Below are 25,870 nucleotides of genomic sequence, written 5' to 3'. Positions count from 1 at the left end.
CCATCATTTTATATGTATAGTTGGGATTATGTTTTAAAGATATAGAAGATCAGTGGAGTGGGCCTTATCTGAAATAGTGTGTGCAATACCAACAAGGAGTCCGGTGGCACCATAAAGACAGATTTATTTAGGCATAAGCTTTTATGGGTAAAAACCCCCACTTCTTCAGATGCATAGGTCCATGCATCTGAAGAAGTGGGGGTTTTTTACTCACGAAAGCTTAAGCCTAAATAAATCTGTTAGTGTTTAAGGTGCCACTGGACTCCTTGTTGTTTTTGTGGATACAGACTAACACTGCTACCCCCTGATACTTGTCTGCAATACCAATCTCAAAAAGGGTCAGAGAAGGTTGTGGAGTGTGGGGAAAAAAAACATATGAAGAGATTGAAAACATTAAGATTCTACCTTAGAACGAAGATAAGGGAGGAGAGGAATTATGTGAAGATAATGAATGGTAGAAGTTAGAGGAAGAACTTCTGCTCTCTGTGTTTATGCACGAGCAGGGGAATCTTCAGTGAAAATAGGATAGGAAATCCAAAGCCAATAAAAGGAAATACTTCCCCCCCCCACAGTTTATAATTAGACTGTATAACTCATTGCCCCAGGAAGCCACTGGGGCCAATAACATGCAAGAGGATTGAACATTTATATGAAAAGACTATCCAGAGTTATCAGTTATAAGAATTTTTTGAAAGAATATTAAACCTCGTGCTTCAGGGTTTATGCTAGTTTCTAATCTAGAGCCCACATAGAGCCCACCATATGTGGCAATATTGCCTTTCCAGAAGCCAAGGTAGGTAAGGTATCTACCTTTATCTCCCCACTCTGGTAAATTTACTGTCTCCCCACAGTGGTCCTCCAGCTTCCAGTACTGCTGGATCAGTGACATGACAAAGCCCTCCAGGTATATCACACACATCCACCCTTTCAAGAATTAATAGAACAAGTCTAATGGAAACAAAGCCATCTTGTAGCTGACCTGTGACTACAGAGCTCTTCCACGGTTTGCTCAGGCTGCATCCTCCCAGGGTTACCTAACATCTTCATCCTCTCTGGGTAGTAGTTCCTATTCTAGCTCCCTCTTGGGTTACTGTTCTAGCTCCCTCATGAGTTCAGCAGTTCACTTTCCCTGGTGGCACAAAGTCATCATAGGGGTTCTCCCTCCCACCCTCATTGAAGTCCCAGCCTCAACTCTCTAAGCAAACTGCAAGCATCAATTCCTTTCAACACTGCTTACAGCAGTACCTTTTCCCAGGGCTTCCCAATTACCCTTGTGTCAAGGCTCAAGGTCCCCCAGACCCGCTTTTCAAGCTCATTACAGAGAGTCAGCCTCCCTCTGCCCTTTGTATCACCCACCTGACCTTTCTGCAAGAGAGTCTTCCATCTCCCTTCTCAGTGAGATGAGCAGGCTTCCACTTTCTTAATGGAAACCTAAATACTCATTGCCTGAGGAGAAAGTTAACTAGCACAGGTAGGGCTGAGCAAAACTCCCTTGAAAGGACAAGCCCACCTTCTGGCAGTCCTCAAATGATTTTTCAGAATGACATTGACATAGGTAAGTACTCCTGTTCTGCAATACAGTCATATATATTAAAAAAACATTAAACTGTCCTGAAATAAAAATATGCAGTTTTTAATAATAGCAAAAGCATATGAACACAAACCTCATTTTTTGTGTGCCATATTTTCATAAAGACTTCTGGGCAAAACGGATTCATCTTCACCAGCAAAATTTGTCAGGCAAATTGAGGGGCTCCACTGAGGTCCTTAGAAAACATGACCTTATCAAGTCACGTAAGGATTGATAAGAGCAATATGTGCCTTGCTTTCCCATTTGGCCTTGAACATCACTAGCTTGACACTTCTCCCTGATGCTTAATGATAACTTAAAAACAGTGAGCAACAGGTAATGTTAAACTGGGGGGAAAGATTCTGGAGAGACAGATAAATTTTCTTAAGGAATGTAAAAATAAATTAATAGGAACCAAAGCTCCCCCATAGATTTGGTTTTTGTTTTTCCATGACTATAACACTCCTTAGGGAAACCTTCTCTTGCTAACAAGTTAGTGTGGTTCCCCCCCCCCCCCCATTGGTTCTAAAGTCTCAAAGCTTATTGATATGTTTGAGTTGCATTTCTTGAAATGAATCAGAGGCTTCTGGGAATGTAGAATGGGAAAAGAGAATGGATTTCCAAGCATATGAATACAACAGATGCATTATGTGCTGTTTTTAATAAGGGTGCTGAAGAAGCACAAATGGACAGTTTACACAAGAGCTCCACTTAAATATTTGTATAACTTTTGCCTCCTACTGCCTTACAGTATAAGAGCTTTTTTGTCTCCTGTGACTCCATTCCAAACCACTCAGGGTTTCTACTGAAGCTCTGAAAAGAGATTCCCTCATGGCTAAACTGAAAATCCACTATTGTAATTGAATTCATTAGCATGATGGTGCTTTATGGGTTTAAGAAATGAATTCAATTTATGCACAATAGTCAAAAGTGTACTGAAGATTCAATGTATGTGCCCATTGTAAATTCAGGTGAGCTGCTGAAATTCCTTCCCTGGCTGTTGAGGCTGGTTTTTGACATCTCCATATGTTTGAATATAACTTAATAAGAGTCCAGGTGCCTTGCATACAGTTATTTCTGGAGTCCTGTAGTTTCTCTTAATCCCAGAGTTACAAGTCTCTTACAGGAGGAAAATCCTTCTAAGAAGAAAAGCTATTTAAGTAACTGTTTGTTAGGAATACTCAGCTGTTGGTGTAGCCAAGAAACAAAGGCCTATAACTTCATTTCATACTGTGGATTGCCAACATTTGGTGGCACTTGTGTCTAAGGGCCTACTTATAGCCCCTGTATCACATGTTGCCCCTTCGTTGGGGGAGGAGGGAAGAGAGACAGAGACAGACAGGCTTCCTGATCTGTATATTGTCTGCTTTTATGTTTGAAAAGCCCACAGAAAGGGGCTTGGAATAATAATTTTTAAAATAAAAAGGGGAGGGGGATTATACCACCAGTGAGCTGTATTGTACCACATTGGGTGGGAGCAAGCAGATCAGGAAGGAAGAGAGTGCGTATAAGCTAGGGCTGACCTTTGCTGGAATAGCATCTTGTAATTTTGAATAAGTCATTATGGGGAGAAGGATATGGCCTTCTGGCTAAAGCAGAAGACTAGGATTCAGGAAATATGGTCCTGGCTCTGCCACAGACTTCCAGAATAACCTTGTGCAATTTACTTAAACACTTTTTGGGCCTCAGTTCCACTCTCCACTTCTCTGCCTCACAGGGGTGTATTGAGATGTACTATATTATTTGTTGTAAGATGCTTCAAGTTTCTCAAAAAAAAGTGTGACATGTAAGTGCAAAGTACTACCATCATTCAGCAGGCACATGGTAGTCACTGGGAGAATAGGGAGATAATTTTCTCAGTAGAATTTTGGTTAGATAAGAGAGGGGCAAGGTGGGAATCAGAGTCCAGACGAGAAGGTTGCAGTAATCAAGGCAGAGAGAGGAAATGACAGATTATAAAAATTTTCTGAAGCGTGTCAGTAAGTATACCCTTGTTACTACATACTCATTGCCAGCTCTCATTAGAAACAGGATCGAGTCTAGGACTGCCCTCCTGGGGTTTCCAATTTCAAAGTTTGGGGCAAGTTTATCTCCCTAGTACCTTTTCTGTTCATCTCGATCTTTTCAAATGGTCTTGTCACTTTGTATTAGCGCTGCCTTTCTCTGCAACTCCTGGCATCTGAAATAGTCCTCCGACCTCCTCAGTATTATATCTCTCATTAAATGCCAGATGGAAAGACACATTTTCTTCCTTGCCTTTGCTCTTAATCTCTCCTCTTCTGCTAAGATATTTGTGGCCACAATGGTGAGATTTCTACATATTTTGGATGGAAAACATTCTGAATTAATTTGGAGTTTTATTGGCTATAAAGATTTATTGTTCTTCAGAATCAACATTGACTTCAGCTTTGCCTTAGTCAGTATGTACCTCTCAGGACAATTAATCTTGGTCTTCACCTCAGAGTATGATATGTGCTTATTATTTAAGCCTGTAATTGTATTAATTCCAAGCATATACTGTGGGATGCAGTTTGCATGAAATACATTCCCAGGGGTACCATGTTTGGAATCAAGTTAGTTACATCTATGCTAGAATTGAAACAAAATTTTAAAAAAATTATTCTCAAGGCCTAAATTAATGTCATTATCGATTTTGTTAAAATGTTTTTTTTTCCCATTAGAGAAGTGAAAATTATTAAGTTAGACAAAAGAATAGGGCAAGGTTGCTCCACTAGCCTGGAATGTCAAGGCAGTGCTGTGTACAAGGATTTGAATTAACATCACAGATGGAGATGGCTACAACTAAGAGTTCTGTGTGCTTTAATAGTCTGCAGTTAGTTGCATCATCTGGTGTTTCAGAAAATGCTCTTAAAAATTTGTCAAATGGCTGATGAATGTGTTTGCAAAGGCTTGGATGGTCACTTTATATGGAACAATAAATTTGCTGTTGTACATAATGAGGTCAGTGAAGCAACCAGAAAGGAAATATATAATTCTGTAGCATGGGTCTGTAAGCACAGTACTGTGTAGGCTATTTAAGTTTAATGAAGCAGCTACTCTGCTGCTGCATATTCTTGTTGAACAGTCTCAGCATGTATTTTAAAACAGAAGTGTTACTGGTAATCATGTCCCTGCACACTCTCCTTGGAAATCCTGTGGGTCCTATTCTCATAAGAAGTCTTCATCTTTTATGTGCTAATGGTTTTGAAATTAGTCATTTGCTTCATTTTCATTGTAAATGAGGGTCAGAATGTGATTTCTTTCTTTTCCCTGTTCTCTGAACATTGAAACTACTGTAAGCTGGCTCATCAGCATCCACTTCTCTCTGGGGTACAGAGTTTGAAAAGTAGCTGAAAACGATCCCATTAAAACACACACGTTCCCAGGCATTCTTTCCTATTCTTAGAAACCTGTCTAAGAAGGCCTGCATCCATTCTGAAGCTTGCAGTGTACAAATGACATGGCATCACCATCACATCCTTGCATCTCCCAAAGAGATCCAGTCAGGAAACTTTAAAAAAAAAAAAAGTGATATTCCAGTGTCTATTCAAATCCAACGAGATCCAGTTGCATTAATTCATTCTTTAAACACACCTTTCTAAAGGGCTCTTAAAAGAAGTAATGATTAATATTTAAATGCACGGTTTGATTCCTAGCATGCAGTACTATACAAATAATAATGGCTGAAACGTGAATTAAGTTTTGGGTTTTTAAATAGACTAAATGTTGTGCACAGACAGAAACACTTTGGCACAATATAGGTCTGGCTCCAATTTGCACAAAGAATAATAATCATTCATAGCACTTAAAGTGGTATTTTACATCCATGGATCTCAAGGCATATTACAAAGGAAGATGGGGACCATTCACATTTTATAGATGGAGAAACGAAGGTCTAGAAAAGTTAAGCCCAGAGCCTCAAGAGGTATTTAGGCACCTAACTCCCCAAAAGGATCAGGGCCCAAGTGATCTGCCCAGTGCTATGTTGATTCAGTGACAGAACTGGAAACCAAGTTTCCAGGCACAGTGCCCATGTGCTATACATTGACTCACACCGCCTTGCCTTAAAAAAAAAAAAAAAAAAAAAAATCACACCTGGACATAATGACCATCATTATGTGAAGCTGCAAAGAATGTGTGTCCAAAGGCTCTGTCTTCTTCCCTTATTGCTAGTGTAACCTTTGGTTTGCAATTACCACTATCCAGGACAGCATATAAAATATATTCTAAGTGTTGGGAAAATGAGTCAAACAAATGAGAGAGCCATGTGCATGCTATGATTTTTACCTCTCCTTGTGGCATGAATTATTACTGCATGCAAGCTATCATTAGGTGTGTGTGTGTGTGTTACGAATGCTTGGTATTTGTTGTTTCTCTATTCTGCTGTGTTGGTGAAGTAATGCGCTTAGCAATAATGGATTATTTTCACAGAGGGATTTCACAGAGTAGATTATCATATGCTTTCTCTTTCAAGACATAATCTTGTCAGTTTGTGGTCAGAGGCAAGTGTCAAGTTAAAATGAACCTAATACATTCATTTACAATACAGGCAAAAGAGACAGACAGACAAAAGGTTCCAATCTTTTCATTTCTCACCACCATGACTTTAAAAATCAACAGAGAAAAACAAAGGAAACCCAGTACGTGCAGCTGATTCCTAGATATGCACATTTCGCAAGTTATTTTTCAACTATAAGTAGTATTTTAAGCTTTCTTTCAATACCAAGAGGTAGATAGGTTGGGGTTATTTTTTTCTTTTAAAAAAAATCTCTCTCATTTCATAGAGATCAATAGGACAGTTACACACACAGATGTGCCTGCTGCATTGTTATTAAATGCCACGGGTTCTTTTGTGTGTGTTTGTGTGTAAAATTTGTAAGATGATAAGGTGCTACTCCAACCCTATTTCATTTTAACTAATGGGATGTTGGTTGCCTGTAATTTTGCATTCACTGTTAACAGCCCTGCTTTAATAAATTGTTTTCTGATCTGTTCCTAGATGGAAATCCTGTATGAATGTGAAAACCATTAGCAAAGTAATTGCTGTCTATTACCATGACAACCAGCCGCTGCAGTCACCTGCCTGAAGTCTTACCAGACTGCACCAGCTCAGCTGCTCCCCTAGTAAAGACGGTGGAGGAGTGTAGCAGTCTTGTGAATGGACAGCCGCAGTATGTCATGCAAGTTTCAGCCAAGGACGGGCAGCTTCTGTCAACAGTAGTAAGGACTCTTGCCACACAGAGGTACAGTAGTACCAAATAAAAAACAAACATATAATTGATCATTAAACTGTTTTTAGCTTGGAAGTGCAGAAAGGGGCTAGAATTACAGTATTCAAGTCTGTGTCAGATGAGACCTATATAAAAAAAGCGAAACACACGTAAAGACTCAGTCATACCTGTTTCTATGACAATTAAGTAAAGCTAAAATTCATCATGTTTAGTTTTCTATTTTAAGTCACATACAGAAGAAGAAGAAGATGATAGTTGTGTTGCTGCTCGTGTAAGATTTACTACTGTGATAATTAAACTCATCACTCTAATTTTATTATCATCACCATCTCACCTTTTATAATTAAACTCTCATTATATCTTGATGCAAAAAAAATGTGGCAGTGCTGTCTGAAGATGCAGATGGTCAAGTGAATAAGTTTCAATAATTTCTCCCAATTTGTAAAAGGAAACTTCAGAATGTTACACCTGACGACTTGTGAATGCTACTCATTACTTACTAATGAGAACACTCATTCCAGTGATGCTTCATACATGGGTTTCATCTCAAACATGCACTGTCAGGGTACAGAATATTGCATACAGCATTCTTCTCCCTCCCTCTTTGTGAGCTGTTGCTAATACTGCCGTAACACATTTTGTTCAGACTGCCATTCCTAAACCATGCCACACGCTCTAACTCACTGAGCCGGCAAAGAATCTGTCTCTCATGAAGATTCACATGCAGGCTTTGTTGCCGGAGCCATTTCTCATGTGATTGATAGCAGTTTTTCATGCTGTTGATGCACACTGAGAGATTATGTGGCAAAATATATATTTGTCATATACTTTGACACCACAAGCTGGGTGGGTTTTTTTTGTTCTCTTAACACTTTAGTAAGAGAATCCATAAGGGTTTGACAGTATTCACACAGGAGATTTTGGGAAAAATTCTACTCCATTTCCTTGGTGACTTAAGAGTAGTTCTGGATTTACATCAGTGTAACAGAGCACAGAATCAAGCCCCCTGCATTGTTTAAAGGGGGATGTTAACTTGCTGGGGTGTCATGTAAAAGTGTGTGTGTGATTTTTTTGGAGTGAAACAATTATTCCTTTCAGTTTTTTATCAAACTGAACTTACTAGCTCAGATCTGCACATAAAGTCATCACAAACACCACTGGGTTTTGTTTTTTTAATAAACAGTGGGCCAGATTGTCCCTTTGCCTAAGCCACCTTTACACTTCACTGGATTTTACACTCGTGTAGTGAAAGAACCTGGCTCCATATACACAGGGCACCATTGAAAAGCAGCCAGAGCAGGGGTAGTGGGCAGCAGCAGCAACACATTGCACAATAATGAGGAGGGGAAATTTGGGTCAGTGACAAAGAGACAAAGGCACTATTCTTATAAGAAAGCCCTGTGAACCCAAAGCATCCATACAGAGTTGGCGTTTTCAAGGTCTCAGCCAAAAGATCCACACACATGAAAATGCAACTTATTCAATTTATCTGCCTTGGCCGGATGAACGGCTATGTTAATCCTGCTGGGATTTTAAATTGTGGGTCCAGGGAGTCCAAGCATTTCAAGGCTGATACTTAATCTGCCCCTCTAGCATGTTGCAGTTCTAGCATTTCAGGGATTTATTCTGCTCTTAGTTACACATGTCTGTAGAAGGGAGAACTGAGTCCTTAAGCCTTTTGTAAAGAAGAGGTCCTCTTCCTCTCCCCCATCTGTGCCCCATCAAAAGCGATCCTTCTTTTGGCTGAGAAGAATCACACTGTTCCTTTCAGAACCCAATACTGGTGCTCCTTAGCTGGCCATAAGGAATTGCTCCACATGTGTGGTGCTGCCTTCACCAGACCAGAGCATCCTGGATCTCTTTAGTGCCATCACACTTGGCTTAGAGACTCTGCTCATATACTTGGCAGTGCCTGGTGCTGCCTGGAGGTCAGTTTGTGTCACAGGGTTATTGTTTCAGGCTAAATTAGAGTGTGTGTGTGTGTGTGTGCGCACGCGCATCTTATCCTGTAGTTCATTGGCACAGATCATGACTAAGGCTATGATTTTGTCATGGAGGTCACGGACTTCCGTAACATCCAAAGACCTCAGTGACTTCATCCCTGGCAGCTGGGAGCTGCAGGGTCCTGCCGCCTCCCGCAGCAGCAGAGATCTGTAAGATACCCTCGCTGCCTGAGGCAGAGGGCCCCCAAGCTCTCAGCTGCCATGGGCAGCGGGGATACCCGGAAGCTCCCAGCTGCCATGGGAGAGCTGGGGGATTCCCACAGTGCTCCCTGCTGCTGGAGGGCAGGGGGGGAAGGGGACCCTGCAGATCCTCTCTGCCACTGGTGGCAGGGACACCTTCGAGCTCTGAGCCCCCGTGGGTGGTGGGGGCCCCAGAACACCCAGCCACCCTGCAGCTGTCCAGTCTCTTCCTATAGTATCATGGATATTTTTAGTAAAAGTCAGGGGCTTCTGTGAATTTTTCTGTATTGCCCATGACCTGTCCTTGACTTTTACTAAAAATATCCATGATAAAATTCTAAATCATGACTAGTGTCCCTGTAACAGGCATCCACTTTGGGATACGCTGCTCCACTTAGAGATTTCTCCTGTAGTGGACTTCACTCCCCCTCCTCACCAAGTTTTTCCTGGTGTATGTCTTTTTCTACATTGTGGGAAATGATACATTTGTCAGTATAAGTAAATTGTATGTATATTCCCTTCTCCAATTATTAAGGACTTCCTTCCAGCTTGTCACTGTATAGACCAGAAGTAGCAGCACTTTTGAACAAGAAAATCAAAGTGCCTTCAATCTTTAGCCTGGGGATCATGCTAATATATAAATAAGGATGAACTATATACACGCTGTGAACATCCCATCTTGTTATATTGGAACATGGGCTGAGAGAGAGAAATTAGGTGCTTTACAACCTAATATACTGACCAGCAACTTCCCTTTCTTGTTTGGCAGCCCTTTCAATGACAGGCCAATGTGCAGGATCTGCCACGAAGGCAGCAGTCAGGAAGACCTGCTCTCTCCATGTGAATGTACAGGAACCCTGGGGACTATTCATCGCAGCTGCCTGGAGCATTGGCTGTCCTCTTCGAATACCAGTTACTGTGAACTCTGCCACTTCAGATTTGCAGTAGAGCGCAAACCCAGGCCATTAGTAGAGGTCAGTAAATGAGCCATGTCCTCAAAAGCTTAGTTTTAATGAGCAAGCGATGTGTGTTTTACACTAGGGCCACAAAGCCTTTGCAGCTTCACTGAAGCAAAAGAGAGGCTGTGAATTTTGGACACTGGGAGGTGAGGGCAGCAGCAGCAGCGCAGGAATAACAAAACCTTCATTTTGAAGCAATCAGCTTGAGTGAGAAGAATGAAATGGATGGTTTTGCTTCACTGTAAACATCTAAAGGAACATCATTTTGTGAACAGTTTGCCTCAAGTAGAAAATGCAGAGTATATCATTTTGGCTAGGCTGGGAGAGAGCCATCTAGAAAACAACTGACCAAAAAAAAAAATCTATGGAATACTAGACAAACGTTACTTAGGATAATGAATATAGGTCAGGAATTAGTTAACGCACTTCCCGCCCCCCAAAATCTGGCTTCTGTTTTTAGCACCTAGAAAGGAATTGTTCTTGTTGGAGGTTTTACATTTTAGCACTTCTCAGATGACCCCTTTGCCTCTCCTTGCCTGTGCACCAGACTACAGAGTAATATTGGGCAATCGTTTCCCCCTTATGTCAGTTAAAATGTGGCTATTGCCTACTGCAGTTGCTTTAATTAACATACAAAATTGCCTGGTCTTCTTGTGCTAAAAAGCAGTCAAGATATGGGTTTGACGTGGCTGATAAGCTTGCTTCTCCCTTATTTTGACTTCTAAAATATTGTGAAATTTGAATCCCTTTTGTAATTTAAACTGAATTGCTTCAAAACGAAGGTTTTGTTATTCTTGCACTTCTGCCCCTACCTCCCAAAATTCACAGCCTCTCTTTTGCTTGAGTGAAGCTGCAAAGTCTTTGAGTTCTTTATGAGAATAGTTAGAAACATCTTATTTCATGTTGGTTGGGGACACAGAGATTCGATCAAGTGCTGTACGTGCTTCGTGGGGGCTGATTTTTGGATTGGTACTGTATGTTTACATGGAAAAAACTGACAATATAAATGGAAACAAATTCTTATTTTCATCTAATTCATAAGCAGCAGGAGGTGGATTTCTGCATCCACCAATCCCATCATTTATCTGTTGGAAAAAAACTACATCGGGCCAATTGGGTGGGAGTGGGAGATCTTTTCCAGGGACTACCAGTGATGCTTTGTGTTGGACCAGTTTTAAACATGAGGACACAGCAGCTTCTTTAGTCTTTCTTGGGTTCAGCAAAGCAAAGATCTTCTGCTAGGTTGTACATGTTCAGTACTGAATACTAGGAGCTATGGTTTTGTCAAGTTATAATGGGAGGGGGAGGAAATCCTTTTCTCTGGCCCAATCCTATCCCCTGTTTTCCAGTGGCTTGTCTGAGCAACTGAACGAGACTCAAGCCTCACAGTTTGAGAAATGCTGATTTTGGATGTTCCCAGACTAACAATGACTATTAGCAAAATCATCATAATTGGGCTATACTCAATAAAGGTGACATTTTCTTATCAACCCACTCTGATCCTGAATCAAGCAAGGTGCAGCAAAATAGATCTGTTTGTGGTTTGAGGTCCCTACCATTGTGAATTTGCCTTCTAAGGAACAAGATGAGTGACCTTGAGACTGTGTGAAATAAACAGCTAGATTTTAGGGTCCAGCCTGTTTCAACTTTGTCCTCACAATGACTGCTCATGAAATTTTCTTTGTACAAATGGAGCGTGACATTTTTCAGAGTTAATGATGATGGCACAACTTGAGAGTGAAATCTAATTCTTTCAGAGCTGGAGGAGGCTAGCTGTTCAATCTTCCATGCTGAAGTGACCCCTCTCTCTCTCTCTCTCCCTCTCTCTCTCAAATTGTTTCTTTTTAACAAAAAGTGAGAGGAAAAAAAAAAGTCTTTGGCTTCTCAGTTAAAGGAGAACTAAGAATCAGGTCCAAGCACATTTCAAAACAGTACATGTTGCTAGTTACCATTTTACTTTTTACTATGCAATGTTTACTTGATCCTTAACAACCACCTCCCAAAGTTTTTATAGGGTGATCAACAGTGACGTGAAGGAAAGAGCATAATGAATGCACCATAGTTTAAATCCTCTCTTAAGCTCAAACCACTTTTTTGATGTAAGATCCTATGAATTAAAATTGGAAGGAACAAAGTAATAAAAAGGGAAAATATAAGTGGATTTTGAGCAAAAGGACAAATCCAAATAGAAAATATCACAAGTTACCTTTATTTCTATTAATATCATTATCATGAGTATAATCTAAACTTAAAAGTTTAATATATTGCTTCATGAAAACAGTGCACATACCTAGTCTAACCTAACGATTTTTCCATAAAGAAAAACTGAATCTTCTTCCTACTAGAAGAAATGTTAAATCATTTTCTTAGAAAGAAGCTAAGAAAAGGGCGTGGATTATATCCTCTTTATTCATCCCACTCCCAATTTGAGCACTGCCTGTTATACTGCTTAACCATGGAAGGAAAATGGTTTAACAAAAACAAACAGATATTTAGCTTGCCTGAGCTGAAAGTTTCACACACATGAAGACCACTCAAGCTCTCAACACCCTAGAGAAGAACTGAGCAACAAGCGGTTTGGCTGCTCATTCCACCAGATTGCTCCCCTGTGCACTTTATTATTCTAGCACCAGAAGATTCCTCTGCATTTTAATGATGTGATCAGAACAGGATTCACTATATTTTTCAGTATTGTTAGTAATTTCTTTCTTTAAAAAAAACAAAAACAAAACCCAAAAAACAAATATTCCCTCATTTGTCAGAAGATGGATTGGCTTCGCCTTGAAAAACATTTCTTCTCACAGTGAAAAGTAAGAGCCATGCTACACCTGATACCAGACACTGTCAGATTTAAGATGCTGAAACTCTAGTATTACTCTGGACATAGAAGAAATCCATTATGTGATAGTTGATGTGTGTGGATCTGATGTACTTTGTGACCAACTGGAGGGATCTCAAACAAATGAGGGGGTGGGCAAACTACGGGATTGCCCCCCATGGTGCCACAGGCCCCACGCCATTCTCAGCAGCGGCCGGCCCAACATCCCCGCAGCCTCCGGGCTCTTGCCTCCAGGCACCACCCCCAGCAGCTCTCACTGGTCGGGAATGAGGAACCACGGCCAATGGGAGCTTCAGGGGAGGTACCTGGAGGCAAGGACAGCGCATGCGGAGCCCTCCGTCCCCACTCCTCCAGGGGCTGCAGCACTTCCTGGAGCAGCATGGGGCAGGGGACATGGCAGGCATGCAGGGAGCCTGCCCTGGCTCCGGTGCGTGCCGCTGCCACCCCAGAGCCCAAACCCCTCCTGCACCCCACTCCCCAACTACCTGCACTAAGCCCCCTGCCTGCACTGTGCACACCTCCAGCACCCCAACCCCCTGCCCTGAGCCCCCTCCCACAGTCCTCACCCCTCCTGCACCCCTGCTCTGAGCCCCTTCCTCCACTCTGCACCCCAAATCCCTGCCCTCAGCCCCCCATGCACCCTGCACCTCTCCTCTGCCCCAATCCCTTGTCCTGAGCCCCTTTCTGCACACCGTACCCCCTCCCACACCCCACACTCCCTCCTGCACCCCAACCCCCTGCCCGAGCCCTGCATACAATTTCCCCACCCAGATGTGGCCCTCAGCCCAAAAAGTTTGCCCACCCTTGATCTAATAGAACAAAAGCAAAAGTAAATTTACTTAGGGTACGATCCTCAAAGATCCTTAGGTGCCTGAGTCCTGCTTGTAGGTATCACTGTGATCTGCAGAACTCCCGCTTGGCAGCCACCTACCCACATAGGTCCCTAAATTCACTTGGTGCCACAGGCCCTGACTTTCCTATGTGCCAGGGGGTACTAGACCCCCGGCTCTACCCCAGGCCCCCCCCCAATCCACCCCTGCCACTGGGCTCACTGTTGCCTTACTCTAAACGCACGGGTGCTTATCTACAGCGTAAGCCCCAGAGCGATTCACAAACTAGGGAAGGTAGGTGTTTGGCCACCTAAATCATGTGTGGGAGCCTAATCTGGTTGGCCGCCTCTAAGCACACCTATTGGATCAGGCCCCTCAGGAGAGTTCACACAAAGCAGCCAGGGCAAAAGACCCCCCCCTTATAACCTTTAGCCTAGTGAATTAGGGTACTCACTCAGAATATGGGAGATCTCTGGTTCAAGTCCCCATTACTCCTAAGGAAGAAAAGGGATTTGAACAGGGATTGGCCACCTCTCAAGTGAATGCTCTAGCCACATGGCTTCCTACCCAGTAGGGATTTTAACATATGTGCTGCCTCCCCATTTCCTGCTCTATGCTTGACTCTCTTAGCTTGTTGAACAGTAGATTTAGAAGAGAGCCATAGGGTCAGCTGAAATGTGCAATAAGTTATTAAGAAATAAGATTTGGAAAACAAATTCAGAAGAAAAGCTTCACATGATGTTTTGATCTTCCTTTGGATCAAAAAGGCACGGGAGTATTTTTCATGGTGAGAGAGAGTAGATTTCCTCATTTCTTTTTCCTTTAACAGACCCAGCTGCTTGATAAGAATTGTATGAACAATTTAAAAGGAATTTGTTCTCTACAGGCTGTGAAGGTTTTAGCCAAATTGAAACTGGGACCTGTTTTCACATATTTCAGTTATAAAAATGAGTGAGATAAACAGTAAGTTACCTGATGCACAAGTATTTTTAAGGTGCTTTTGTTTCATCATATAGAAAACTTTTTAAAGAGTGCCAAAGACCCAGCATGTTTTATGTAGCGCTATACAGCAGCACTGCAGAGTTCATCTTGCTACACTGAAACCGCTTTGTACCTTTTTTTAAATTACAGCTCACTGGACAAGCACACTATGACTGTGCCCTTTTATCTGTTGCTCTGTAGAACATCCAGGACTTAGCTTAACACCTTCTGATACTTAAATCAGACCCATGTAGTATTTTCCTGCCTACATAATAGTCAATGCTGTATTTCCATCAGCACAGAGACAGCTAATAATTCAAGGGAGCACCCTGGGCACAGGCATCTGTTCAAAGAACTAGCATTCTTTACACCCAACTATTACAATGTTATGATAGTGAAGCCTTAGTCAGAAGAAAGACTGAGTTTAGAAGATAATACAGGGAGCCACCTCAAACAGATTGTTACCTGTATTTAAACAAAAAGTATAATGCATCGAGATTCTGCTCAGTCAAGCTCCAGCTATGTTCCGCTGAGGATATGTAATGTCATCTTTTTCCTCTTGTGCCAGTTTAATGCCCACCATGGCAACAGCAATAGATAAAATACTGAAAATGCATCCAAATACAGTAGGAGGGTGCAAGGAAAGCAGACACATTAGTGCATAAACATGGGGAGACTGGAAATTTAAAAGCATTTTGTGTGCACCATATGGATCTGAGTAGCATTGCCTTTAAAGCCCTGGAAAGTATGTCTCATCTTAACAACAGAAATTCGGATAATGATGTATTCTGATTTACAGTTTTATTTGCTACATTCCCTCTTGAATTTAAATTTACACTACACTTTGACTGTGGACTTAGAAACTATTGCCATATTTTAAATCAGCCCAATTGAAATAGCACTTTAGATATTGGTATTAATTGGTTAATTTAAAAAAAAAATGAAACATAAGTACACAGTGTGGGCTAGTGAAGAATCAAGTAAAGATAACATTAACATAGTAATATTAGATGGATGTGAACTTCTTATTCTCTGCCAGCCCATCGTTAGCAATGGAGCTTGTGATAGGAAAAAACTAGCTCTGGGCATGAAAGGATTAAGATGAGTTTGCATAATAATTAAAAACTTTTAGAAGCTTTGCTCTGAAATGTGAATTGACTTTCTGTGCAGGGCTTTGAGCCTTGCTCTCTTTTTATCCTTTGGGGTTCTTTCTATGCATTTTATCTCTCTGCTGCTCAATGAAGCAGGTGGTTAGTATTCAGTTTTTGGAACAGAGGAACACCAGGAGTTGTTTAACAAAGTTAGCAAAAGGATAACTCTCAAGACCAGAAGGAAAATGTTTCAGATGCATGGTCTACAACAAGCAGCATTCAATTCAGTCTGAAAAGTCGAAGAACCTGTATCTGGCAACACAGCATTAGGGCAAGAGAGCAGATAACTTCATTACATAGTTCTAAAGGGAATAAAGGATGTGCTGCAAGATTATTTGAACTCCTTTCAAAGAGAAGGAAAGGGACCACAGAAAGAACTGGCAAGAGAAAAAATGATCATGGACAACTAATGTATTTGCTTGAAACAGAGATTGACTCAGTGTGCTAAGAAGCAAAGAGGGGTATAACAGCTAACCCTGATTAACCTGCGCTAAATAACTATGCAGTAATAAGACACTTGGGTTGAAATCCTGGCTCAGTGAACTCAATTGAAATTTTGCGTTTGATTTCAGTGGGACCAGGATTCCACCCCAGGGGCCTGATTCTTGACTCCACACAGGCAGTGTAAAGCAGCTGTAAACCTGGTGCTTTGGACACTTCAGAATTCCCCTTGAAATAAAGAGAAGGAGGAGAGGTACAGTACCATTGTAACAGCTTTGTCACCTTCCCTCCCGCCAGACTCCTCTGCCACAAAGAGATGACAGAGGGAAAAGGTGCGGTAGGGGTGATTTATGTCCCAGTCATCCCCACCTACGGGGATGGCCCCTTAGGCATATTTTCAAGCAGCATTGCAGTTTCAGTGGTCTTAATTTAAGGTGCATGTTTAATTTATTAGTAGTATTAAGAGAAATCTAGCTCAACATACCCCTTTCATTTACTGCTAAGGTAATAAACGCTTCAGCATCCTAACTTCCCCCCCCCCCCCATCTCTTTAAGTTGTGTGTATACCATTTACTAGTCACTCTCAATGGGGAGTAATCTAGATAAATCTTAAACAAGTCAGAGGCTCAGGCAACTTGGAACAACAGAAAAAGTAACTCTCGTATTAGTTACAGAAGTCTGTTGTTACAGAATTTTTCTCTTCTGACTTTCCTCAACCCCTTTTTGGCCCTCTTGTAGTACTTGGGTGTAGGATATGAATGAGGGACAGGAAAAGCCAGGGTGGGGGGACGGCTCAGAATACTTACCAGAGAGGGAGAGGCAAAATGCGACCCTTAAGGCTACAGTTGCTTGCCTTTTAAATTTGGGAGAGACAACTACTAGAAATGAATGCTGGGAAATGTTTCTGTAAGAAGCAACTCCTGTAAGAAGCATTTAGTCCCAACCAGGCAATCGCAGAGAAAGCAACTCCTATAGAAGGGATTGCAGCCTTTCTTTAAGTGTTAGGGATTGAGCTGGAAGATAGTGGGCTTTCAAAGGCACAACTCCTTGTGTTTGAAATTATTATGTTAATATGTTTTCTCCAGATGTTATGATTCTCCAATAAAAACCTAGGTTGCAAATGGGACACTGCAAGTGTCCAAAACAATGTTTGCTACTGCCCTATCACATGGGGCTAGATGTTTCCTTTTGCTAGGAAAAAAAAAAGTGCTGAAGGTGACAGTTGTATTGTCTCTGCTGGCTCTGATGGTTGCCCAACTTCTATCCAACTATCCCTACTAGTTTCTATAGATCTGAGTTTACAGATCACACTTGCATAACACAGAGAGTTCATCTGTTAGCTGGCTCCATACACAGATGTGGAGCTAGATGCATCCCATTTAGTCTGTCACGCTCTGAGTTTGAAACACAAAACATGATTCTTGGCAATTCTAGCCCACGTGCTTACTTTTGTTTTCCTAGCTGGGAATAGCAGTATCCAAACTGTATTTTTGCTTATGCCAAAAGACAGTGGTTCCAACAAAGTAATCAAAGGGGTTTTCCCCCAGATATAGTTTGAAATGTTTTATTTACTACAATTGTCACCTCAAATATGAGCCAAGAGTGGAGAATAAGAAGGCTGCTTATAGCAGCAAATTAGGGAAGACAATATTGTTTTCTTAGGGCTGGAAGAAGCTGCATAGATTTTATGCAGCTGTTGAGTAACCCACTGTTGGTTTCCCTATTCTATCATTACAGTGCTTCTAAACACAAATTTTGTAACCTAGGACTAGGATATAGAACACACCTGAGATTGTATAGTGCTGTATGTTGGCAGAGTGAGTTGCATGTCAGCTTTTAAGTTGTGCCACAACACTAATACCTTGCGGCATTGCAGCTGCAGAGCTAGTTACTTACATACAATCATAGGGTCGGCTGCCATTGAAGTCCCTGATAAAACTTCCATTTCAAAATGTCAGGCTCTGCAGCCGACCGAGATGCTTCAGCCTGCTCCCTTGGTAGGCTAGAGCACTTCTCAGTTGCTCTTACTATAAAGAGTATTTTTTCTAGCACAAACCTTTCACTTCAAGCCATTGCTCCATCTGTCTACAGAGGCCATAAATAATTCCCTTCCTTCATCAATAGTTACTTTGATGGTATTTGATAGACTATGATCACGTTCCGTCTAAGTAGTTTCTAAATTCTATACATTTAGCTCCCTCAATCTCTCTTCATGCAGGATTCCTGTGAACTGATCCTTGTATCAAATTTGTTCCCATTCTTTGTGTTTTTCCTCTCTCATGTGCTTCCTGAACAGGCATATCATTCCAAGTGTATACACACTAGGGCTATGTAGAGTGATACTACTAGCTCTGCATGTTATCCCTTTATATACTCCAAAAGGACAGTGACTTTATTTTTAAAAAAACAAGGTCATTAAGGTCCAGAGCTTGCAATGAGCTCAACACAGGCACAATGGGCTGCCCATGTGAAGCTCATAGCAGAACTGGAGCTCGGCAGTGTAGTTAACTATTTGTCATTTACAAGGCTCAGGCATTTAAAGAAATGAAACACAGTAAAGGACAACAGCTATTTCACTACCCATGTAATAAAAAAAATTCTCAACAATTGAGAAAAAATGCAAATGGCGTTTGTTTCCCCTTTAGAGAAGTAGCCGTGGTTTGTTCACAGTTCAGCAACGAAAATATGCTCTATTGCCTTGGTTAGTCTCCATCAACTTCATCTACACATAATCCAGTCCAGTTTTCAGATAAAAAGCAGTTTCATAAATATATTATTCTTCCTTCTCTTAAAACTGCCTCCTGCTTGAGCCAATGTCAGAATTTACCAATGTGTCAGTTTTTGTGCTGTAATTAACTGGGCAGATAGGCACAAATAAACTGACACTTTGCAAATATTTCCAAAAGAAAACATTTTTAGTGATCACGTTGTCTTGCAACTCCACAGTGTTCTTACTCAGCTCCCTCCAAATACACAGAAAACGTTCTCACTGGGAATAAGACAAACCTAAAAATATGAAAACATGAGGTTTTTTAAATTGGGGGGTGGGTTGGATTTAGACTGAAGCACAGCCTTAGAACAGAAGTATAGTTGCAGACTTATATTTGAAGTGACTATTGCTTTGCCATAATAAAACTACATACAGCTGCAAAGCCTTAAACCCTTACCCTCCACCTCCAGAAGCACAGGCCCTCTATTAACTGCACTAAAGGAACCTGTTTGTTAGTTGTCACCAACACACTTCCTAAAGCGAAACAATCCCATTGAGATTAACATGTTCACAGATCTACCTAGTGTCAATCTTTACATTAAAGGCAAAACCCTTCCCATTTACCTTGACAAAAGGAGGGACTAACTACAACAAAAAATTGTTAACTTTGCCTGATTGCAATCTGCTTTCTAAAAGTATAGCTAGTGTCTCAGCTTTCAAGGAGCATGAGCTACTTTTTAGCTGAAGGGAAACAAGTTTCAGGAAAAAAAGGCAAAGATTCAGGGTAGATATTTAAGTACCTGTAACTCAGCTTGGTGGATTTTCCTCAAAGATTGTAGGATCTTCTTTGCCTCCAGAGTATGTCTGGCAATATTCCAAGCCAAAGTTATAGGGGAACCAAAATAGAGCTTTATAATGGAAGCTGACTGCACCCTTAGGCCCTGATCCTGAAAACACTTAGGCATGTAATTAACTTGAGCAAGTGAGTCATCTAATTGAAGTTAAGCATGTGAGTAAATGTTTGCCCATTGGGGGCCTTAACTCTGGAGAGGCTACTATCAATGCTCTTTCTACTGGCAGCTGGTATTTATTTAGTTTGCTATTGCCCGCCCCCTCACCAAAGTATGCCTAAAATGCTGCTTCCAGATATGTCTCCAGTTTCTGCTGATTTCCTTTTCCTAAGTATAGGACTTCAAGATCATGACACATACCACAAAATGCCTCAAGTCCAATCTGACATTTCAGGAACACAGTTCTGTGTTTTGTGATGTTTGCTCAGACATGATTGTGACGTTGCAGTCTATATGGTTTTATAAAAATATGTTAATGAGTGAATATAATGTAACTGGAATATGTTTAATGCAAAAGGTCTCTATAAGCTTTGTAATGATACCTTACAAATCTACTGAATGTGATCATCCTATTTGTATAAATGTACCACTCTTGTATCTGAAACTAGAAATATGAAATATAACTCTGAGGGCCTATTGTAATTATGCATAGTGTGGGCCATTAATGGTGGTTTGGAATCTTGATGACCCCCATTAACCAGGACAATTGTCTGCAGATGGGTGTGTTTTACCTGTAAGTCTTCCTGTATGTGTGTATGCTGGCAAGTGGGCAATGAAGTCTTGCAGTGACATGATCATGTCACCTGAACTGGAATCCATCTTCAACCTAGTGTCTTTCCATTGAGAAGGAGGGGGTGGGAACCCAGAGAGGGACAAAGGATTCCTGCCTTATGCAAAAGATATATAAAGGAGTGGAAGAGAACAAAGCGGAGAGAGGAGCCATCATGAAGAATCCCCTAGCTACCACCTGAGCTGGAACAAGAGCTGTACCAGGGGAAAGAACTGTGCCTAGGCCTGGAAGGTGTCCAGTCTGAGGAAAAAACTTACTGAAGCATCTCTGAGGGTGAGATTATCTGTCTTCAGTTTGATTAGACATAGATTTGCACGTTTTGTTTTGTTTTGCTTGGTAACTTACTTTGTTTTGTCTGTTACTACTTGGAACCATTAAATCCTACTTTCTGTATTTAGTAAAATCACTTTTTACTTAGACTCATAGACTTTAAGGTCAGAAGGGACCATTATGATCATCTAGTCTGACCTCCTGCACAACGCAGGCCACAGAATCTCACCCATCCACTTATATAACAATCCCCTAACCTATGTCTGAGTTATTGAAGTCCTCAAATTGTGGTTTGAAGACCTCAAGCTGCAGAGAATCCTCCAGCAAGTGACCCGTGCCCCACGCAGCAGAGGAAGGCGAAAAACCTCCAGGGCCTCTGCCAATTTGACCTGGAGGAAAATTCCTTCCCGACCCCAAATGTGGCGATCAGTTAAACCCTGAGCATGTGGGCAAGACTCACCAGCCAGCACCCAGGAAAGAATTCTCTGTAGTAACTCAGATCCCAACCCATCTAACATCCCATCACAGACCACTGGGCATACTTACCTGCTGATAATCAAAGATCAATTGCCAAATTAATTGCCAAAGTTAGGCTATCCCATCATACTATCCCCTCCATAAACTTATCAAGCTTAGTCTTGAAGCCAGATATGTCTTTTGCCCCCACTACTCCCCTTGGAAGGCTGTTCCAGAACTTCACTCCTCTAATGGTTAGAAACCTTCGTCTAAACTTCCTAGTGTCCAGTTTATATCCATTTGTTCTTGTGTCCACATTGGTACTAAGCTTAAATAATTCCTCTCCCTCTCTAATATTAATCCCTCTGATATATTTGTAGAGAGCAATCATATCCCCCCTCAACCTTCTTTTGGTTAGGTTAAACAAGCCAAGCTCTTTGAGTCTCCTTTCATAAGACAGGTTTTCCATTCCTCGGATCATCCTAGTAGCCCGTCTCTGAACCTGTTCCAGTTTGAATTCATCCTTCTTAAACACTGGAGACCAGAACTGCACACAATATTCCAGATGAGGTCTCACCAGTGCCTTATATAATGGTACTAACACCTCCTTATCTTTGCTGGAAATACCTCACCTGATGCATCCTAAAACCGCATTAGCTTTTTTAACGGCCATATCACATTCGTGGCTCATAGTCATCCTGTGATCAACCAATACTCCAAGGTCCTTCTCCTCCTCCGTTACTTCCAACTGATGCGTCCCCAATTTATAACTAAAATTCTTGTTATTAATCCCTAAATGCATGACCTTGCACTGTTCACTATTAAATTTAATCTTATTACTATTACTCCAGTTTACAAGGTCATCCAGATCTTCCTGTATGATATCCTGGTCATTCTCTGTGTTAGCAATACCTCCCAGCTTTGTGTCATCTGCAAACTTTATTAGCACATTCCCGCTTTTTGTGCCAAGGTCAGTAATAAAAAGGCTAAATAAGATTGGTCCCAAAACTGATCCCTGAGGAACTCCACTAGTAACCTCCTTCCAGCCTGACAGTTCACCTTTCAGTAGGACCCGTTGTAGTCTCCCTTATCCACCTTTCAATTTTCATATTGATCCCCATCATTTCCAATTTAACTAATAATTCCCCATGTGGAACCGTGTCAAATGCCTTACTGAAATCAAGGTAAATTAGATCCACTGCATTTCCTTTGTCTAAAAAATCTGTTACCCTCTCAAAGAAGGAGATCAGGTTGGTTTGGCATGATCTACCTTTTGTGAAACCATGTTGTATTTTGTCCCAATTACCATTGACCTCAATGTCTTTAACTACTTTCTCCTTCAAAATTTTTTCCAAGACCTTACATACTACTGATGTCAAACTAACAGGCCTATAGTTACTTGGATCACTTTTTTCCCCTTTCTTAAAAATAGGAACTATGTTAGCAATTCTCCAGTCGTACGGTACAACCCCTGAGTTTACCGATTCATTAAAAATTCTTGCCAATGGGCTTGCAATTTCATGTGCCAGTTCCTTTAATATTCTTGGATGAAGATTATCTGGGCCCTCTGATTTTGTCCCATTAAGCTGTTCGAGTTTGGCTTCTACCTCGGATGTGGTAATATCTACCTTCATATCCTCATTCCCATTTGTCATCCTTCCATTATCCCTAAGCTCCTCTGTCATAGGTTTGTTCCCCACTTTGAACTTTAGCGTCCAAAAGATGGGGACCTGCATGGATCCTTCTAAGCTTAAATTCTAACTTAGATCTGGTAACACTGCCACCAGCCAAAAATATAGTGTTTTGGCACACTCTCTGTTCCCCCAAACCTTTCCCTGGGGAACACAGATCCAAACTCCTGGGATCTTAACACAAAGGGAAATAAACCATTCCCCCTCCCAGACTTTCCCTCCCTTGGTCGTCAGGGAAAACGTCTTTGATTCAAACTCCTTGAATCTAAAACAAAGAGGGATTCACCTTCCCCTCTCCTCTCTTCCCCCCACCTATCCCTGGTGAGTCAGACTAATCCCTTGGGGTCTCAAACAAGGGAAAAACCAAACAGGTTCTTAAAAAGAAAAGCTTTTAATTAAAGAAAAAAAAGAAAAGGTAAAATTTAGCTCTGTAAAATCCAAATGGAAGTTTACAGGGTACAGCTTATGAAACTAGAGAGCTAGCATCAGTACAAATACAGCAAAGAGGTAAAATATTGTTTCAGCAAACACACATTTGCAAATACAGAAATTAATCAAAAGACTAATTCGCCTTTCTAATACTCACTATACTGAATAGAAGAGAATATTTCAGGAAGCTTGGAGAGCCTGGATATATGTCTGGCCCCTCTTAGATCCAAAGAGAGAACACCCCCCAAAACAAAGAACCCAAACAAAGGCTTCCCTCCACCGAGGTTTGAAAGTATCCTGTCCCCTGATTGGTCCTCTGGTCAGGTGTTTGCCAGGTTCACTGAGCTTGTTAACCCTTCCAGGTAAAAGAGACCTTAACCCTTAACTATCTGCGAGTTTGGCTTCTACCTCGGATGTGGTAATGTCTACCTTCATATCCTCATTCCCATTTGTCATCCTTCCATTATCCCTAAGCTCCTCATTAGCCTTATTAAAGACTGAGGCAAAGTATTTATTTAGATATTGGGCCATGCCTAAATTATCTTTAATCTCCATTCCATCCTCAGTGTTTAACGGTCCCACTTCTTTTAGTTTTTTTTCTTATTTATATGGCTATAGAACCTTTTACTATTGGTTTTCATTCCCTTTGCAAGGTCCAACTCTACATGGCTTTTAGCCTTTCTCACTTCATCCCTACATGTTCTGACCTCAATAAGGTAGCTTTCCTTGCAAATCCCGCCCATCTTCCACTCCTTGTAGGCTTTCTGCTTTTTAGAATCATAGAATATCAGGGTTGAAAGGGACCTCAGGAGATCATCTAGTCCAACCCCCTGCTCAAAGCAGGACCAATCCCCAGACAGATTTTTGCCCCAGATCCCTAAATGGCCTCCTCAAGGATTAAACTCACAACCCTGGGTTTAGCTGGCCAATGCTGGGGGAAGGCTCACTCTCCTTTTCTGAGACTGCACACAATGTGTCTAGATTCTTCTTTCCATACAAAAAAACAGGTGTAAAGAAATATGAAGGAATGCAAGCGAAGGTGACTAAATGTGAAGTTAGCCATTTTCATGAGTAACACCTTGTAAAATTATCTTTCCAAAAGTTTTACAGTCTGATATTCAGGGCCATATTCAGCCATAAAGCTAGAGAATGCAACTCCAGTGACTTTAGAAGACTTGTGACAGAATTGAATTTGGCACTTATATTGTAAAATAAGTTTTTGAATCAAATCACTTCTTTGCACAACACATGCAAGCATATTGAAGATAAGCTATATTAAAGAAAAACATTAAAGTGTAACTAAAAAGTATCTTGTAATTTAGGAAGGCTATTATTATAAATGGTAAACTTTTCAGTCTATAAGCAATACTAATCAAATGTTTACCAATATACAATTTTCAGGGGGAGAAATCTCATCTCTCTGAGATGCTTGCTCATCCAGCTTGGTCTACAACTCCTGCCTATGATTTTTCCCCCCCTTTCTTCGGATGCAGGCTTCTGATAGTTTCTGCAACTTTGACTTGAAGTAATTCCAGGCCTCCTCCTGCCTTTAGATCCACAAGTTCTTCAGTCCAATCCACTTCCCTAACTAGTTTCCTTAATTCTTTAAAGTTAGCCCTTTTGAAATCAAAAACCCTAGTCCCGGATCTATTTTTGTTTATCCTTCCATCTAGTTTGAACTGAATTAGCTCATGATCACTCGAACCAAGGTTGTCCCCTACAACCATTTCTTCTATGAGGTCCTCACTACTCACCAAAACCAAATCTAAAATGGCATCCCCACTTGTTGGTTCTTCAACTACTTGGTGAAGGAATCCATCAGCTATCACATCCAGAAAAATCTAAGCCCTATTATTATTACTAGCACTTGTCCTCCAGACTATATCTGGGAAGTTATTTAACTCAGAATATGTATTAATACTTGGGGAGCAAACATCTGTGCATATCTCCCTATCAGTGTTATAGAGGGTTAACAATTGATGAGTTTGCATAAGCATTTATACAAGGTAAAATGAATTTCTTTGCGTTTAGACCCCATTGGGAGTTGGGCATCTGAGTGTTAAAGACAAGCACACTTCTGTGAGCTGTTTTCAGGTAAACCTGCAGCTTTGGGGCAAGTAATTCAGACCTAGGGTCTTTGTTGGAGCAGACGGGAGTGTCTGGCTCAGCAAGACAGGGTGCTGGGACCCTGAGCTGGCAGGGAAGGCAGGGGTAGAAGTAGTCTTGGCACATCGGGTGACAGCTCCCAAGAGGGTTTCTGTGATCCAACCTGTCACAATGATGAAGTAAACCAATTAAGAGGAAACTTTGCTCATTTGTTCATCTCAGGAGTCTGAAGTTTCAAATTATTTGATGAGGTCAAATCATTTCTCAGTATATTTATGTTGAAAGGGGATCGCTGGAAATTTCAAATTGTTAGCTGTGCATGTGTGAAGTTTTCCTTTTAAATACCAAGGATGGTTTTGGAGCAAAATTATGCTGGTCAAAG

General features: G+C 41.2%; 1 protein-coding gene across 3 annotated transcripts in view; it reads left to right on the top strand.

Annotated features, from left to right (window-relative positions):
• Positions 1–25,870, top strand: part of MARCHF3 (membrane associated ring-CH-type finger 3) — a 108,220-nt gene that overhangs the window by 66,735 nt on the left and 15,615 nt on the right. For all 3 annotated transcript variants that reach the window (XM_045022205.1, XM_045022206.1, XM_045022204.1), the window contains 2 exons: positions 6,570–6,813; positions 9,754–9,958. In XM_045022205.1, the coding sequence (XP_044878140.1) occupies positions 6,626–6,813; positions 9,754–9,958 (393 nt within the window). In that variant the 5' untranslated portion in view covers positions 6,570–6,625. The remainder of the gene's footprint in view (positions 1–6,569; positions 6,814–9,753; positions 9,959–25,870) is intronic.

This window comes from Mauremys mutica, chromosome 6 (genome assembly GCF_020497125.1).
Source record: "Mauremys mutica isolate MM-2020 ecotype Southern chromosome 6, ASM2049712v1, whole genome shotgun sequence".
In the NCBI taxonomy this organism is placed as follows: Eukaryota; Metazoa; Chordata; order Testudines; family Geoemydidae; genus Mauremys; species Mauremys mutica.
Note: the sequence above shows the minus strand (reverse complement) of the source record. Positions and strands in the feature narration are given on the sequence as shown.